Source organism: Muntiacus reevesi, chromosome 12 (genome assembly GCF_963930625.1).
Source record: "Muntiacus reevesi chromosome 12, mMunRee1.1, whole genome shotgun sequence".
Classification (NCBI taxonomy): domain Eukaryota; kingdom Metazoa; phylum Chordata; class Mammalia; order Artiodactyla; family Cervidae; genus Muntiacus; species Muntiacus reevesi.
The window spans coordinates 63,398,476-63,416,657 of record NC_089260.1 but is presented as its reverse complement, the minus strand read 5'-3'; the positions used below and the strand labels follow the sequence as shown (position 1 = coordinate 63,416,657).

General features: G+C 50.1%; 1 protein-coding gene across 1 annotated transcript; it reads right to left on the bottom strand.

Annotated features, from left to right (window-relative positions):
• Positions 1 to 8,692: 8,692 nt before the first annotated feature.
• TRIB1 (tribbles pseudokinase 1) lies at positions 8,693 to 17,168 on the bottom strand. Its single transcript, XM_065903034.1, has 3 exons — positions 16,141 to 17,168; positions 13,606 to 13,898; positions 8,693 to 11,024 (listed from the first exon to the last, which is right to left on the bottom strand). Exons 1-3 carry the CDS (start codon positions 16,498 to 16,500, stop codon positions 10,559 to 10,561), a joined length of 1,119 nt encoding a protein of 372 aa, XP_065759106.1. The 5' UTR covers positions 16,501 to 17,168; the 3' UTR covers positions 8,693 to 10,558.
• Positions 17,169 to 18,182: the final 1,014 nt, after the last annotated feature.

The following is an 18,182-nucleotide window of genomic DNA, read 5'->3' as shown; positions in this document are numbered from 1 at the left end:
TATACTCATTTTCAGGAATAAGCTCATTTAATTGAGACTTAACAGGTGTCTGTTTGGAAGTGGGTTCGAATCTCATGTTTCTCTGATTGGCCAACAGCATCAATTTCACCCAGAAACTGGTCAAAAATGCAGAGTCTCAAGCCCCACCCAGCCCAATGAACAGAATCTGCATCTTAACAAGATCCGTGCCCCCACACGTGAGAAGCACCATTAGGCATATTTTTAAATGAATAGACTTACTGCTCTTGGCCATCATTGATCCCATTGATCAAACTGTGGTGTTGGAGAAGACTCTTGAGAGTTCTTTGGACTGCAAGGAGATCAAACCAGTCAATCCTAAAGGAAATCAACCCTGAATATTCATTGGAAGGACTGAAGCTGAAGTTGAAGCTCCAATACTTTGGCCACCTGATGCGAAGTATTGACTCATTGGAAAAGACTCTGATGCTGAGAAAGACTGAAGGCAGGAGGAGAAGGGGATGACAGAGGATGAGATGGTTGGATGGCATCACTGATGCAATGGCATCAAAACTTCCCACAGTTTGAGGAAGCTCTGGGAGTTGGTGATGGACAGAGAGGTCTGGTGTGCTGCAGTCCAAGAGGTTGCAAAAAGTTGGACACAACTGAACGACTGAACAACAAGAACAATCGATAGCCAACATTTGCTGAGACTTTGATGCAAGTCAAGCACATGGGAAATGTTTTACAGGCATGATCTTATCTATGCACAATCTCTGGAGGTGAGAATTCTCTTCAACCCCATTTCACAGATAAGGCAACTGAGGCTGAGGTGGGTGAGTTCCTTCCCTCCACGGGTAAGTTCTAGAGCCACGCTGCAAACACTGGGCTTCTGGGACCCTGGTTTCCTCATTTTGCCACCCTGCTAGCTGGGACTAAGCTACCCCTGCCTCTGTAGAAACTGGCCATGGGTTAATTTGTTTACTCCCCCCTCTCCTTGTGGGATCCCAGTGAGGTCTCTTAGGAATCTGTGAAATGGCAGTTTCAAGTCCTCCCTGGTCCCCAAGGTGAGTTTCTGAGACCCTGGAGGAGCTGGCCAGCTGAACCAAGTCAGAGAAGTCAAATGGCTCTCTGCTCACCTGCACTGACTAAGACCAACGTCAGCAACCCCCAGGCAGCAAGTGGTGTGTAAGCTGATGGTCTGGGTACTGGCCTACCCCTTGAAACTGGCCCTCCCCTCCAAACTGTCCCCTAGAACAGTCAACACTTTGACCTGGTGAGCCTGCAACCCAGAAGGAAAAGAATGTGTATGAAAAAGGAAAGAGGAGGACATGCATGCATTCCCATGACAATGGGAACACTAATCTTGACTGAAATCCTAGGCCAGGCCCTTCGTGTTTTTATCACTCATCCTGCCTGCAACTCAGCAACTCCCCAAAACACTGCAATCTTATAGTTCCATTGAGCACCACCACCCTGGCATTTCTGCAGCCCCGGAAAACACTTATTTTTGTATCCATTTTATACTTCAGGAAATGATGGCTCAGAGACACCTTGCAATTTGCTAAAGGTTAGAGAGCAAGTTGTTATTATTGTTTAGTCGCTAAGTCATGTCCGAGTCTTTGTGAACCTATGGAGTGTAGCCCGCCAGGTTCCTCTGTCCATGGGATACTCCAGGCAAGAATATTGGAAAGGATTGCCATTTCCTTCTTCAGAGGATCTTCCCAACCCAGGGATCGAACATGCATCTCCTGCATTGGCAGGAGGATTCTTTACTACTGAACCGCCAGGGAAGCCCTGTGAGGAAGGAGCAAGGCTGGGATCCAAATTCAAGTGTATCTGACTTCCCAGCAAGGGTTCTTTTCACATAGGTGGCACCTTGAACCAGACTCTGAACAGGCTTACCTCATGTAATCCTCACCACCCCACCCTTGGGGGCATATGGCACTGTCATTGCAACTGAGGCAGAGAGCCGTCACAGGAACCGTCGGGTCACACAGCTAGTTACAGAGCTGGGTTTCACTACCAGGTTTGTCTCACCCTGTAGTTCAAACTCTTTCTCCTGCCAGTCCTGGGAAGTATCATCTATAAAAAGCTTTCTCCAGGTTTCCGCAGAAGAGTCCAGGGTTTACTGACATGATAGAACTCTGTATTTATTTGTAGGAATAAATATAAAAGATGGACATCTGCCAAAATGGGGGAGCGGATTAGCCACATGTCAAGAGCATATTCTTTAGAGTGAGACTCCCTTGTGAGATCTCATATTCTAGCTTTGTGACCAGAACAAGTTACTTATGCTCTCTAGGCTTTCACATACCCACCTGTAAAACGGGACCAATAAGAACCAATAACCAACTCTCCCTTACACACAGAGTTGTTATACGAATGAAATGAGGGGACTTCCCTGGTGGTCCAGTGGTTAAGAATCTGCCTTCCAGTGCAGGGGGTGTAGGTTTGAACCCTGGTCAGGAAACTAAGATCCCACATGCCAAGGAGCAACTAAGTCCACCAATCTCCAGAGCCCATTTGCCACAACTGGAGAGTCATAAATAAATTAAATATTGAAAAAGAAAAAAGAGAACGGAACAAGGCCGTGCCTATGAAGTGCTAAGGCAATGTTGGGCAAATACAGAGTACTCAGGCCATCTGGCTTCCTATCAGCACTGTCGTTTGAATTACTCTCTTTCTGCATTCATAATTTGCACAGGGTATGCAGCAGCGTGTCGGAGACACAGTGAGGAGCGTTTGGGGGCTACCTGTGAGACGTCATCCGCGAATTCACTTCCCCAGTGAAGAAGTGAGAATGATACTGATCAGCGGGAACTTGGAAACCAACGCTAACTGCAGCTATCGAGAAAGAAAATTTCAAATACAAGAAGAGCGTTGGCTGTGAACTAGCTGTTCTTTCCCCTCTCAGCCTTGGCTTCCCCAACCATAAAATGGGGGCTGGAGGCTGGGCGAACCTGGGCCCTGACTGCTGAGGCGCTACGGCTCCACAGGCAGCAGGTTTGGTGGGTCTTCACCTCCCAGAGGCCAGACGACCTCTGGACGTGGAGCAAGGATGCGAAAGCTGTTTGGCGTGCACGTGAACCCCGAGCCCACAGGCCCTCCTTCTGGCTGAGGCCAAGTCCTCCTCTCAGCAGTGCTCTCCCCAGCCTGCTTCTGCCGCCTTCTAGCTCACGGTGTGGCCTTGAGGCCATCACTGAGGGGCGCAGCCATGCGCCTGGCTCAGCCGGCCGTGCTGACGAAGGGTGACGGCCACATGAGAAAAGTGCTGGGGCCACTTTCAGTCACCGCCTGAAAGGTCAGACCTCAGAACCTATTTCTTCAAAATGCCACGTCCTGGGTCCAAAATGTTTCTGGCACTTTCCATGGAAGTGCCTGACATTCACCTCATCTGGCTCCAGACACCTTCTGGAAGGTCATGCACAGCAACCAGCCAGCACCCAGGATGTCGAGCGGTGGGTGGCAGGCCTGACGGCGGCAGCTGGGTCAAGAGTGGCCTTTTGACGGAGGCTTCCCCAGTCTCAGCCTTGGTGTCCCACCAAAATGAGAGAAGTGTGGGCTAAATCTTTCTTTACGGTAAACTTTTTACATTGGAATAATTCTAAATTTACAGAAAAGTTGCAAAGATAGTACAGATAGTTGCCACATATCCCTCACTTGGTTTCCCCCAATGATATCATTTTACATCTCCGCGGTTTGTTTGTCACAACTAAGAAGCCAGCAGTGGCACGTTATTGCTCATTGAACTCCAGACTTTATTTGGATTTCACTCATTTTCTCACGAATGTCCTTTTGTCTATTCCAGGATACCACATTGCATTTAGGACTAAATCATTTACAAAGTCTCCCGGTTCTGAAAACAAAGAGGCAGGAAGACTTCATGTTTAAGGACTCTGGATGAATGCTGGGCTGTGTGACTTTGGGTAAATCCCTCATTCTCTCTGAACCTCAGTCTCTTTCTGTGTATAAAGGGAGTGATACCAATACTTCTTTACAGGGACACTATGGGGTAACTATTTGTTAATTCATGTGAAGCACTTAGCACGACTCATAATACACCATCAGCACTCTATTGCTAAATCTCAGTGAGCAGAAATCCTAGACCAAAACCAGGATTAACCCCGAATACTATAGACCTCCCGGCAAAACATCTCCCAGCACAAGTTCAGTTCAGTTCAATTCAGTCGCTCAGTCGTGTCTGACTCTTTGCGACCCCATGAACCGCAGCAAGCCAGGCCTCCCTGTCCATCACCAACTCCCGGAAAATGCCTGCTCCAAAAAGAAGAAATTGTGCTGCTGGTCTAGCACGTCAAACACAAACTGGACAGCGCAGGACTGGAAAAGGCAAAGATCTGGAGCCACACAGGCCCAGGTTAGGGTCCAGTCTGCTCACTCTGTGAACTTGGACTCACTGTTCGGCCACACTGTTCCACATCTGTTAAATGGGAACAGATGGTTCACTTTACAGGGTTCCTGGAACAAAGTGAGATGTGTACTGTAAAGCTTCTAGCAGGACTGAGCTGTGAAAGTTGGCTGCCTTTTCTTGGGCTCCGAAGTCACTGCAGATGGTGACTGCAGCCATGAAATTAAAAGATGCTCGCTCCTTGGAACAAAAGCTATGACCAACCTAGACAACATATTAAAAAGCAGAGACATTACTTTGCCGACAATCTAGTCAGATCTATCATTTTTCCAGTGGTCATGTATGGATGTGAGAGTTGGACCATAAAGAAGACTGAGTGCCGAAGAATTAATGCTTTTGAACTGTGGTGTTGGAGAAGACTCTTGAGAGTCCCTTGGACTGCAAGGAGATCAAACCAGTCAATCCTAAAGGAAATTAGTCCTGAATATTCATTGGAAGGACTGATGCTGAAGCTGAAGTTCCAACACTTTGGCCACTTAATGTGAAGAACTGACTCATTGGAAATGACCCTAATGCTGGGAAAGATTGAAGGCAGGGGGAGAGGGGAACATCAGAGGATAAGACAGTTTGATGGTATCACCAACTCAATGGACATGAGTTTGAGCAAGCTCAGGGAGTTGGTGATGGACTAGGAAGCCTGACATGCTGCAGTCCATGGGGTCACAAAGAGTCAGACATGACTTAGTGACCGAACTGAACTTGTCTTTTCCTGGGCTTCCCTGGTGGCTCAGATGGTAAAGAATTCACCTGCAATGCAGGAGACACTGGTTCAATTCCTTGGTCGGAAAGATACCCTGAAGAAGGAAATGGCTACCCACTCCAGCATCCTTGCCTATTCCATGGACAGAGAAGCCTGGTGGGCTACAGTCCAGGGGATCACAAAGAGTTGGACACCACTGAGCAACTAACACTTTCCCTTTTTCTGCCTCCGCTAGGAACCACCAAGTCATTGACTGCTACCAGGATCCTCAAAGAATCCAATGAACTCTGATGTGGGCAGTTCCCAGGGGCTGGTGATAAAATTCCTTTTTTGTGTTGTTGAGAGAAGGATCATGATTAATCAAATTACCCTCCCTCCCCCAGCCAAAGTTATGTTGAAAAGCCATTTCCATAATCTCATTGCTACAATGCCTTTTCTCATCCAGAATGAAATTTTCATCCTAATTTCATGCTGCCTGTGCCTAGTTTTAAAAGGAAGCATAAAGCTATCCTGGTGGTCCCTCTGATGAAGATGGTCTTAGGGCCTGTTTTCACAGAATCATAGAATCAGTCTGTTTTTACAGAGGAGCAGCTGGAGGGGCTGAAGAAATCAAAGAGCATCACTCCTATTTCGGTCAGTTCAATCGCTCAGTCGTGTCTGACTCTGACTCTTTGCAATCACATGGACTGCAGCACACCAGACTTCCCTGTCCATTACCAACTCCCAGAGCTTTCTCCTGTTTAAAGATGAGCAAATGAGAACCAATGTCGAGAATCTGCTTGTTGAAGGTCAAATAGTGGAAGGGCTTCAAAGCTAAGAAGACACCCCAGTCATAAGATTCCTGCTTCTGTGTTCTTGGCTCTCTGATTTAGAGGCCTAATAGGCTCTGAGCTGCTGGAGGACATCCCTCCAATCACTCGTCCACACACTCATCCATTTGCTGACCCATCCAGTGATCCACTCTCCCAACCACCCACCTCCCACTCATCCATCCCCTCATCCACCCACCCATCCACTCATCCAGTCCATTCACCTACCCACTCACCTCCCACTCATCCATCCACTCACCGACCCACTCACCCATCTAATCACCCACTCACCCACTCATCCATCCAATGACCCACCCAGCCACCCATCACCCACCCACCTGACCACTCACTCACCCACCCACTCATCCACTCACCCACTCATTCATCCTTCCATGTTGGCATTGGACACCTTCCTGTGATAGACATTGTGTTGAGTGCTAGAAGCCAGGGTGATGAACAGTCACAGTCCCTGACTTCATGGAGTTTTCTATTCAGGGAGCAAGGACTGCATCTTGGTCATGTGTTTCCTGATGATCTACCACAGTGCCTGGCACACGGCAGGAGAATAGTATATGTTTTTTGAATAATGGATCTCTCATCTTCAGTAATGCTCCCACCTTTATAACTGATATACTGAATTGTTTTGAAGACTGATGGGGCTGAAGTCTCAGCATTTGTCTTGAACCATCTTCTCCAATCATCATTCTTACCAGAAGAATTTAAATGGCCATATGTGCAGACATAGTCACAACATTAGACAAGGAGTACAAAGATCTAAGATCAGGTCCCAGCCCTTAGCTGCTTACTTCTGAGTAGCTGCTGAAAGACACTTGAGTCTGTTTTCTCATCTGTAAAATGGAGCAAATATTAGTTGACTTGCCTGTTTCACTTGGCTGCTGTGACTATTAAAGGGTAGAGAGAAAGAGAGAGAAGGAGAGGGAGAAGGAACAGGGGAGAAAAAGAGAGAAACTTCTAGAATGATATGAATAAACAGTTACTGAAATGTCACTTGAATGGTTTACATTGAGGACTTAAGGGAAAATAAAAGCAATCAGTGTGCATGGCACACTCTCCTTCCAATCTTCTATAATGTATTAATAACTGGCTGTGATTGCCCCAGATTTGTTTCAACCTTTGAGGAGATTAAATTTATGGATTTGTGGCATCACATGTCATTCCAGCCAATCCTGACACATATTTCCCTCCACTTGGTTCATGTAACAACAGTACAAAGAGGTGTTGTAACCTTAATTGCTTGCAAAGTGTTTTGAAATCCCTAGATTAAAAAACTTGGTGAAGTCCAAAGTGTTAGCCTTCTGTGCGCCCCAGGAGTCGTGCTGAGCCTCACCTGGGTTCATCAGGGCAGGGAGAAGTTGCACCGTATGTCCTGAGGATCCAGGAACTTCGGGGTTAAAGGATCTTATTCATGGGATGACCCTAGCTCAACTCCCAGTTTCCTCCTTTTTTAATTACTCAGGCATTTGCCCATTCTTTGCTTCGTGCTTTTTCCATTTCTCAAGTTCCTGGGTCATGAGGCCTGAGTTGCAACTTTGGTGTCATAGATCTGCTTTCCTGGGTGATCTCAGCCTGAGTCCTAGAAAAGGGCAATTGTGTCATCTGTAATTTCTGTTTGCCTTTTCATTTAAGCCCAGAGTGGATGGCTTAATCCTTATTCTAACTTTTACCATTAGAATCTGGAATTAAATTTCTGTCCCGTAGCTTCCCTGATGGCTCAGATGGTAAGAATCCACCTGTGATGCAGGAGACCCAGGCTCGATCCCTGGGTTGGGAAGATTCCCCTAGAGAAGGGAATGGCTACTCACTGCAGTATTCTTACCTGGAGAATCCCATGAACAGAGGAGCCTGGCGGGCTACCGTCCATGGGGCCGCAGAGTCGGATACAACTGAGTGACTAACACGTTCACTTTCATCATGGTAACCCCTGGAGGGGGTGTCAGGTGGGACTGAAAGAGGTAGGAGGGAGATCCAGGGGTCCTAGCCATGTTTCTTTTTTCTTGACCTGACTTCAGGTTAGGCCAGTATGTTTGATTTGTGAAAATTCAGAGCCACACAATTCTATATTTTCTGTATATGTGTTATACTTTACAAACTTTTTTAAAAATCACTCTGGATGCTAATTGACTTCATTTAGAATAGATTTTGTTGTCATAGTGAAGCTTTATACCTAATCAACTCCAATTTCTGTATTTGTGATTCAAAATAATGTTGCTTTTAGCTTTCCTCCTATTAGTTCCACTTTTACATTTACGGGAAAAAAAAGGCCTAAACTAACCATTTTAATTAAGTCTAATGGGGGAGGAAAGGGTGAAGTTTGGCTCTCAACAGGAAGTCCTGTGATACCTTCAGGGATGGATGTGGACCTCTGAAATTACAACAGAATTCTGTTGGGACACATGGACGTTTTTCTGGTAAGTGTCCACAGTTTTCATCAAATTCTCAAGGGTCTGTGAAAGGCCATAAGCCAGAGGGATTCCTACAACTCAAGACTTTCTCATGTATGCGCCTCTTCAAATGTTTCTCAACTCTTAAATTCCACCCATAGCCCTCATCAACCTGATTCACCAAATTGGGCTCACCCATCAAAATGAATTTGTCTACTTCAATGGAAAAAGTGAATGGGTTCAGCTCTGTCAAAGGTCATCTATAATCATCAGCTATTTACTTCTTCATCTCCCCATTGAGATTCCAGGCCCAAAGCCAGTGACCTTTGCATCCCCAACATGAAACTTCACCAGGTAACGGTAGACTGGACCCCAAAGAAAGTCACTGCACCTATTTACGAAACCAGATTTATTAAAATTTCTCTACAAGTCGGAAATGGCCGTCTCAACATATATACACATGTACAGGAAGGGTCTAGTGTTTCGAAGCCCCAGCAAACCCAGAGTCCTTAGCCGGGTCATGTATCACAGATACAACATTCAAGCAACCACGAGAGCGTTAGTGCGACAGAGGTCTCTGTCCTCCTTCTTCTCCAAGTCCCATGATTCTGTCAAGGTAATATTGCCAATGATCATTCACATTTCACGTGGTATTAGACACGCAGGTTATTCAGACAGACACAGACAACAGAACAAGTGTCAGAGTGAAAACAACAACAAATGTATAAAAGGTACAATATATGTACAGAGTACACAGTACGTGAGGTATACACGGTATTCTCACAATGCATGTTAGTAGTTTGCCTAAGGCGTAGCCCTTAAAGGTGACTGCCTGTTTTTGTGCCATTTCTCAAAATACAGTATGTTTGGTTTACCCGTTTAACCACCGGATTTCAGTACTGTCTGAGACATTTACTGATATTTCATCTGTTTTTTAATGCAAATGGCAGTTTCTCTGTTAAGTTCTATCTTCTGTAGGTAGTGAGTTCCCATCTCTGGAAGCATTTAAACAGAGGTTGAAGTCCCACCTGTGAAAGAATTTGGGGCGTGGGGGGTAGGATTTCTACATTGGGAAGTGGTAGAGAAAGGAAAGAAGTTGGACTAGATGACTTTTAAGTCCCTTCCGACCTTAAAGATTTGGGGCTTGCTATTTCACTCCAGATACCAATGAAACAGATGCATTCATAAACCACACCACAGCTGAAATATTAACAACCTGTCATGCAAAACTGCAGACCAGACCCATGGGGGTGGTTAAAGACTAATTCTGAAAGTCAGTCTGAGAGCCATCTAAGACTATCCAAAATTTACTTTCTCTGAAGCACAAAAATTTGCTCTTGGGAGAGGGGAGTCTTCTTATCTTTCTCCTCCTAGACAAAATGCTCCACCCTGAGATGGTCTTAGGGGAAAAAAGGAAAGGATAAATGTTAACATAATTGAGGGGAACCAAAACAGCTAATGGTTTCCAAGTGCTCAAATTCTTTTTAAAAGTCTCCAGTCTCTCTGTCTGAGCTCAGAGTTCTGAAACAGCCAGGAGCTTGAATCTTTTATGATACTCTTCCACCGTTAGCTGGTAAGTGCTTTTAAAGTGAAAGGGGAAGGGGCTCATTTCAAGGTCAGAAAGAAGGCATTAGTGCAAATGGGGTCTTGGCAGGACACAAAGGAGAGATGATTCTGGGTTCATGGTTCAGGCAGGCTCCTATACCCCTGAAACAGTCTGCTCCAAAAACATGAAGAAAGGGTGAGTGTTAAACCAAACCAGAAAAAAAACAATTTTCCAATCAGAGAAGCTGGGGGTAGCAAAAGCCTGGCTACCAAAGACCAGTTTGAAGATGGCAGGTTTATTGGCCCAAGTAATTTGTCACCCTGTTAAAAATATAGTTATTGCCCAAAATGCCGTTGTGTGATTCATTTCCTCTCCCTTTAGAATGTTCAAGTTCATTTCACTCCATCACACGCTGCAGGATATTCATACTCCGTGCCACCCAGAAAAGAGGCGGAACCCCCAAATCCAACAAAGGGATAGTTGGCGAAGGTTCACTGAGGAAAACAACTCTGCAGGGCAGCCAGTCAGAGTGCACGCTGCTCACCTCCTCAGTCACGCATCCGCAAGATGAGAAAGAAGGGGCGCACGGTGAATTCAGCAGCCACCGTCTCCACGCCATCGCCTGTCTGGTTGGCCCCACGCCGAAAGGCCTGTCCATCTTTAGAAATGGAAAATGCCATGTGTGAGAATTATGAGGTTTCTGAGGTTTGGGGATTAGCAGAAGAAGGAACTGATGTCACTGTCCTCCTGGTACTCTGGAACAATCTGGTCGGAAGTTCCTACTTCTGAGTCGACGTACCCAGGTTCCAAGACAGACTCAAACCAGGGATGGAGTAAGATCTCTGGGGCAGTGAGTCTCTCCGAAGGCTCCCGTCTCAGGAGGCTGCGAATCAGGCACCTGGCTTTGGGAGAAATGTGGTCAGGAATGCAGAACTGTCCACGTCGGATTTTGGAGAAAAGGGCACTGGGGTCTGAGTCATGGAAGGGGTAGCGCCCCACCAAAAGGGTGTAGAGCATCACCCCAAGGCTCCAAACGTCCGCTGCCTTTCCAGAGTAGGTCCCTGTGGTGTTCAGAATCTCGGGGCTCACATAGGCTGGGCAGCCGTGTTTGTCTGACAAAGCATCATCTTCTCCCTTGATTATGTGTGTATCTTCTAGACTTTCCAGTCTGAGCTGGGTTCTGTAGAAGACATGAAACAAGCCATTACTTCCAGATCCAGCTGCTATGAAACACAAGGCCTTCCTTCCCAATAACAGGGCCCTCAGGCACTCAACACAAAGGCCCAAGGAATGCCAGTTACCCCTTCATCCAGTAAGCATTGCCTTGCAACCTACCCAGGAGGACTCTGGATTTCACAAACCAATACAAACTGCAATAAAAATTAGCAAAGTATTGGAGGGAGGGCCTTGGGTGGAGGGTATGATGCAAAGCCCCAAATACTATTCATGATGCTAGAGCTTAGGAGAGATATCCTAATACAGGTTACACAATTTACAAAGTGCACATTGCAGTAGTGGGAGTCTGCGCCAGGAGAATGCTGACACTTCTCCAAAAGCTATTGGGGAAGAAGTTTATCCTACTGCTTCAGGGAGAGCCAGAGCATCCTATAATCTGATCTTATCTCTTATGCCACTGGCTGCCAGGGTTACTAGGACAGATGCCTGGCAATACAAAACATTACAGAACATGGAGTCCAAGGTCACTGATATTGCACATGGATTGTCGGCACTCCTGCTCACACTGATACACACACAGAGAGAGAATTCTGTCCACCCGAGCCCCAGCCCACAGTGGCCTTGACTTAGGAAAAGAACGAGAAATATTAATTATGTGTATTGGGATATTTAACTGCAAAGAATGCTTAGCCAGAACAAGAGGACAAAGAAAGCGGCTGGTGGGTTTGAAAGATGCAGGATGCCTAAAATGCCCATGTACGTGTACACACACACACACACACACACACACACACACACACACACACACACACACACACACACACACACACACACACACACACACACACACACACACACACACACACACACACACACACACACACACACACACACACACACACACACACACACACACCACACCCCCCCCCCACCTGAGCTCATTTACCCAGATAGGGATTCATCTGTTCAGGTAACAACTAATCTGAAACATCTTTAGTCAAGGCTCTCGGATGAAGCTGCAGGTGCCTCCCTGTTCAGATCCAGCCGCTCAAGCCTCCTGGGCTCCCCCAAAGCCCAGAGCCACGTGGGGAGCCTCCAATATCTGGTGGTTACTGTGTCCCCCAAGCCCAGTTTCTCTGAAATAGCCTTGTTTCAGTAAATCATTGGTTGAGAAGGACACAAATATTTGGTACAGGCTACTGGGTCAATTCCTTTTCCTCTTAAAGGTCTAGTTGTTTTTTTTTTCCTTCCTGCCTTCCTGTTCCCTGGAGTGTAGTATACATGTGCTAACTTCGGTATGTCCTCAGCCTGACCTCCCCCGCCGTTATGTAAAATACCCATTGGTTCTGTAAACGGAAAATATGACTCAATCCACACCAGCTGCCGCTGATTGGTTCCTGTCGTGCTAAAACCCTGCACCTGTGCTGCTTACACTGCTAGCGTCAGCCTGCCATTGCTTAACCCTCGGGTTGCCAAACTCCACGCACATGACATTCGCCTGTGCAATGGTGGATTTCAAAAGTAAGCAAGGAGGTGTGTAAGGCATGTTTCAGAAAATACATCACCATATCAAAGGAGAGTGTTCCAGGAACTGGAAACTTCTTCATTGCCAACACTTTGCTTTTCTTTGCTAATCAGTATGTTCCAATAACTCTTGCAAGGTCAGATACAAAGTCAGGTTTTCTGGCAACTCAACAACCCTGTACATTTTCATAGGATCTGGAGTTACAGCTAAAATGGCACAGGTGGGCGAGCCCTGCATGAACAGCTACAATAGGAGAGTGCACGCCCACCCACAGTGGTATTGCTCTTAATCTTTCCACAAGGGATGTGGCCCACCTCCTAAAATCAGGTAAGGTTTATCTCCTGTGGCTTCCTGAATTCTCTTGTCTGAAACCTCAACTCTGAATCTTAATGTCTCATTATTGTCTTATCGGACTCATCTTGTTCTTTTATGAGGTAAGCCATGATCTATATTTAGCAACCAATTCCATCCAGCTTCCATTTCTTATTCAACAGTGGCTATTTTCTGAAGATGTATCCAAACAAGATGCCTAAAAAGTCACCAGACAAAGTGGAGAAAATATTGGGGGCCAAGCATGACACAGAATAGAAGTGTGGGGTGAAGCCAAGGGAGAGGTTTCTGCAAATATAACAGTCTGACCAGTTCTGTGACACTTACTAGGTACCAAAAAAAAAAAAAAAGCACTCAGTATAAACAAGGATTTTTAAATGTCCTCCAGGAATCGATGCTGTGAAGGGCATGCTGACATTTGTACCAGAGAAGAACTGACCTTTCTGACAACAATAGGGAATAAACTTGATCCCAGGGTGGAAGTGGGGAGAGTAACCTGTCCTCACGTGACATCCCACAAATGCACCAAGTTGTCCCCAGGCCACACCCACAAAGGTGCAGGAAACCCAGCTGGGGCCTTGGCTCCTTAAGAGAGAGGACTTCTCAAGACTAACGCTGGGACAACTGAGCCCTTGATGTTGATCTGAGCCAATGCATCACCCCTAACTGCTCAACCTGCACCCTCATTTTGGTTCCAAAAGGCACAGGAGAGGCTGTGGAGGCCGCTCACCTCTCTTCGGTGGAGAAGACAAACTTCCTAAGCTTCAGGTCCCCCAGCACAATGGCTGACTGGTGGCAGTGGGCGACGGCAGAGACAATCTGCTTGAAAAGCCGGGCGGCCTCCTCTTCCCGCAGCCTCTTCCGGCTGCGCACGTAGGAGTGCATGTCCCCAAAGTCCCTCTCAAAGAAGACGTAGGCCTTTGTTTCCCCAAGGATCACCTCCACGATGCCCGTGATGTTCCTATGTGATGGCAGCTGGATGTAAGGCCGGATTTTGTCCTGGTAGTGTTTAATGGGAAACACCTGCAGAGAGAAGTGGACCCGCTTAGGAGGCTAGAGAAGCAGAGGCTGCCTTCCAGTTCCTGGGCTGAGCTGCAATTCTCAATCTGGGGACTCTAGTTGACATGGGACTTCCCAGGTAGCACTAGAGGTAAAGAACCCGCCTGTCAATGCAGAAGACATAAGTGATGGGGGTTCTATCCCTGGGTTGGGAAGATCCCCTGGAGGAGAACAAGGCAACCCGCTCCAGTATTCTTGCCTGGGAAATCCCATGGACAGAGGAGTCTGGCAGGGGGTTGCAAAGTCGGGGATTGCAAAGAGCCAGACATGCCTGAAGCGACTTAGCATGCACGCACACACCCCCATTAGCTCCTCAACCCCACTTTATGCAGTTGCAGCCACCCCTAATACCCCCAAACCAGAAGCATCTAGGGCTCTGGGCTAGCAAATATCCAAAGAGCCACCATATGGATGGTTCGAAAGAGTCTTCTCTGCATGGCCTTCCACAAGTTCCAGAGAGCTAAGCCCCCAAGTCCCACCCTCTGTGGCCTGTGATCACTGGCGGGTGCCAAGGGGCTGACGGAGGTCCCTCTGGTATCTGCAGGAGCAGTCCCTGGAAAGGTATGACCTCCTGCAGAGCAGGAAGGGCACAGAAGGCCGCGACCAAGCAGCTTCCAAGTGGAAGCAAGGGGCTGGAGAACATGCAGCTCTGTCATCACTGGGAAGGTACAAATGACTCCAAGTCTGTCAGCACAGCCCTAAGCACCCTGCCTGGGCTGACTCAGGTATAAGCAGTCTTGAGGTAACATTCCCACAGGAGGGATACAGGATCCTAGGGGCAGGGGGGATTCATTTGTTTATTTATCTACCTCCCCCCCCCCCAATTCTCACCCCCACCTTCACCCAGGACACGGGTAGCATCTCCTCTAAGAAGCTGACTGGCCTCTTTAAGGGCCTTTTGTTTAGTCCGGTTACTCATATCCTAGACTCAACTGGAAACGGTGACACACGGATTGTCACCATCTGGATTCGTCTATTATCTGCTCAGAGGAACTGGAAGGGGTTGCACAATGACCAGACCCACCCCACCTCTAAGGCCTGGCTGCTCTGTCACCAGCTCGAAGAAATCTCTCCGCTGCCCCCCTCCTCCCACCCCCAGCCCACACTCATGCTCCTCCCAAAAGAGCTCTTAGCCCCAGCGACACAGAAGAACAGAATTTTTCCCCCTTTAAAACTGGGCTTGATCATGCATTTGAAGTTTCGTTCGGGTCGGACAGTAGGTGGCAGCAGCGAGCCCAGGGAAGTTGGGGGTCAGGTGAGTTGCAGAAAACCCAAGAGTGACTTTAACTGAGGGGTGAACCTATCTTTAAGCTGAAAAGGAACAGCCCAGAGGATTATCAGAAATGTCTGAGACCGGGGTGTCCAGCTCGCAAAAGGTAGATGGACTGTGGGAATGTTCTGCGTCTACCGGCGCAGGAGGAGAGCGCGGGGAATCCTGATTCCAGTTGTACCTTCAATTGGATGGCATCCCTTATGTCCAAAGGAAAATCGCTGGCCGGAAAATCAAGACATGAATGGAAGCAAGGGTTCCTAGTCGGTGCGGGCTTTCCAACATTTCCGTTCCGGCCAAATCCCCCCGCCCTGGCTGGAAGACCCCGCCACCCCCACCCCAGACTGCTTGCTCGCTGGGGAAGACAGGGTTCCGGTTCCAGCGCGGGTTCCAGCCGGAATCCCCAAGACCTGCGCCCGACACGGAACTCCCGCCCCCTGACCACCCACAGCTGAGCCCGGGTGCCTCGCAGCCCCGGCGAGAGAGCTGCCAGCTGCTCCAAGCTCCAAGCAGGCACCCACTGTAGGGCGCCCTTCCAGAACGAGGGGCGGGAGGACCGAGGAGAATGAGAAAAGGGGAATGGCATGGCCCTGGAATCCAGTTCAATTCCACAACTTATATGGAGCGCCACGCACTAAACTGGGCGCTAAAAAAATAATATCTAATAAATATAAAGCAACTGAGCACCGCATTTCCTCTTGACTGCCGAGTTCGAATTATACCACTCCATCCGAACCTTTCAATTCCCAGTAAGGAGATCTAGTCAAATGCTGCCTTCCCGGGCTCAAACCCACTTAACCGCCTTGCCCCAAGCCCAAGCGCTGGCGGCACCTTCGGCTCCCGGGCGCTGGCGGGCGAGACCCCAAACACTTTTGCCTGCCACCGTGTCCCCCCTCACCCGAGACCTCCGCCGGATCCCGGACCCCGGGTGCGTACCTTGCAGCGCAGCTCGCGGCCGGTGTGGATGCATAGCGCCCGGGACACATGCTCGCGCTCAGCCAGGGGCAGCAGCAGGTAGTCGGCGATGCGGCTGGGCCCCGGCACGCTCCCGGAGCCGCCGCCGGCCCCTGGAGCGGCGGGCGGAGGCTGCGGGCTGCAGGGAGAGCCAGGGGGGCTGAGGTAGTCCGGGGGGCTCGAACACTCGGAGAGACGTGGGCACTTGGGCGCCACGGCCGCCGCGTCGTCCGCGTCCAGCAGGCGTTTGGCTGGGGTGCCCCGGCCGGCGGCGAGCAGCAAGGCCGGAGTGCGGGGCTGTGAGACGCCGTTCATGGCAGAGCGCACGGGACCGACCCGCATCCCGACCCGTGCCGGGGCGGCCCCGGCTTTGTAAGTCCTCGGATCCGCGCGGAAAGGCGCGACGGGCGCCGCGACTTACTCCAGCCCGGGGGATGGAGTTTGCAGACGGAGCTTGGTTCTGCCCCCACCGGGGGCAAAGCTGGAGTCGCTCCTGGTGCACGCGGGGACCACGCTGGCAGCGCGTCCGGGGTGCGGAGGCCGGCTTGGGTCTCCGGATCCCCGCGGGTACCGGCTCGGGGCGCCTCGCAGAGGGGCAGCAGCCGCCGCTATTGTTGTCGAAGCTGCCGACAGTAGGGGAGGCAGAGGCGGCCGGCCTTCCCGAGGTTCAGAGCGGCGAGCACAGGATTCCGTAGGCTCGCTGGAGCCCCGGAGCAAACACACTTCCCAGAGCAAGAAGTCTGGTAGCGAAAGCCGGAGCAACTTTTCCGCGGCGCTCGGGATCCGGCACGCTCCTGGACTCCCGGCGTGAGTGTGCGCGAGCGAGACGCGCTCGGAGAGAGTGACTGAGTGTGAGTGAGTGTGTGCGCCGCACCGATCCCGGCCAGTGCACTCCTCCTTCTCCTTTTCCTCCACCTCCTCCGCCTCCCGGTGACTCACGCTGTATACACACACACTCACAGGCCGGGCTGTGTAAACAGTTGGGAAGCCGGGTTGTGCAATGAGGTGGCTGCGACGACTCCGGCCCTGCCGCCGGGCGAGCAGTCACCGAAGCGGGGGGAAGGGGGGGCGGGAAGGGGAGGTGGAGCTGGGTCGGCGGGGGCGAGGGGGGTGGCCCGAGGGCTGGGATGCTCCGGGCTGAGCGCGCTCCGGCGCAGGTGGTGAGTTCTGAGCCCGCTGAGGCGCGCGCACACGCTCCCCCCACTCCCTCCGCCCCAGCCCCCCGCCCTCCACCAACAGGCTGGTCTAGGCAGGAGGCGGCGCGCGCCCTCCCGCAGGCCGCGGACTCAGCGCTGGAAGCCGGGGGAGGAGGCGGAGGAAAAGTTCCCGTGACGTCAGGGTCCCGGGAAAGTGGGCGGGAGGGGAGGGGCCGCGGGAGGCGAAGCGACCGGTGATTGGTGCGCGCTCCTCATTCACTCGGAGCACAATGGGCTGCGGGCGCGCGCACCAGCTCTCCTGCACCCGCTGCTCGCTGCGGCCGCAGGGTGACTTCTTTGGCCCCTGGGGATCCCCTCGCCGCCCCGCGCCTGGGGATCTCAGGTTGGAGCCGTAGGCGTCGCCGAGACTCGGCGGTAGCCGGAGGAAGGGAGGAAAGAGAAGGTGATGAATTCCAGAATCACTCATTCACCCCCACGCGGTAGTTCCGGGGAAGACCTATGCGTGGTAGTGGATGTGACGGTGTTGTGTTTTTTTTTTTTTTTTTTTCCTTTTCCTGCCCCCTCCCAGCTCTAATCCCCAGCGTCTGTTCGCTTCCACAAATAGAACCTTCTGTTGGATGAAATAAAAGCAAACACTAGGCCTTCTGCTCTCCTCCACCTCCACGCCCCTCCCGCGCCTGCCGCCCGCCCGGATTGCACGGAAATAGCTTCTCCCGGCTCCCCGGCCGCCCCTTCGCGGTGACTCGCAGAAAGAGCTTCCTGAGCCGCGGCCGGTGGGAAACAAAGGATGTGGGGAGAGGGCGGAAGGGGCCCACGTGGCCGTCGCCGAATTCCTGTCCCCTCCCCGTGCCTCTTCCGCAGCCTCCA

Bases quoted from the DNA above. Each gene is read 5' to 3' on its own strand.
- TRIB1 (XM_065903034.1), bottom strand. From the start codon at position 16,500: ATGCGGGTCGGTCCCGTGCGCTCTGCCATGAACGGCGTCTCACAGCCC. The intron at 13,899-16,140 runs GTACGCACCCGG...TTCTCTCTGCAG, and splicing joins GCCGCGAGCTGCGCTGCAAG to GTGTTTCCCATTAAACACTA. The intron at 11,025-13,605 runs GTGAGCGGCCTC...TGTCTTCTACAG, and splicing joins GTCTTCTCCACCGAAGAGAG to AACCCAGCTCAGACTGGAAA.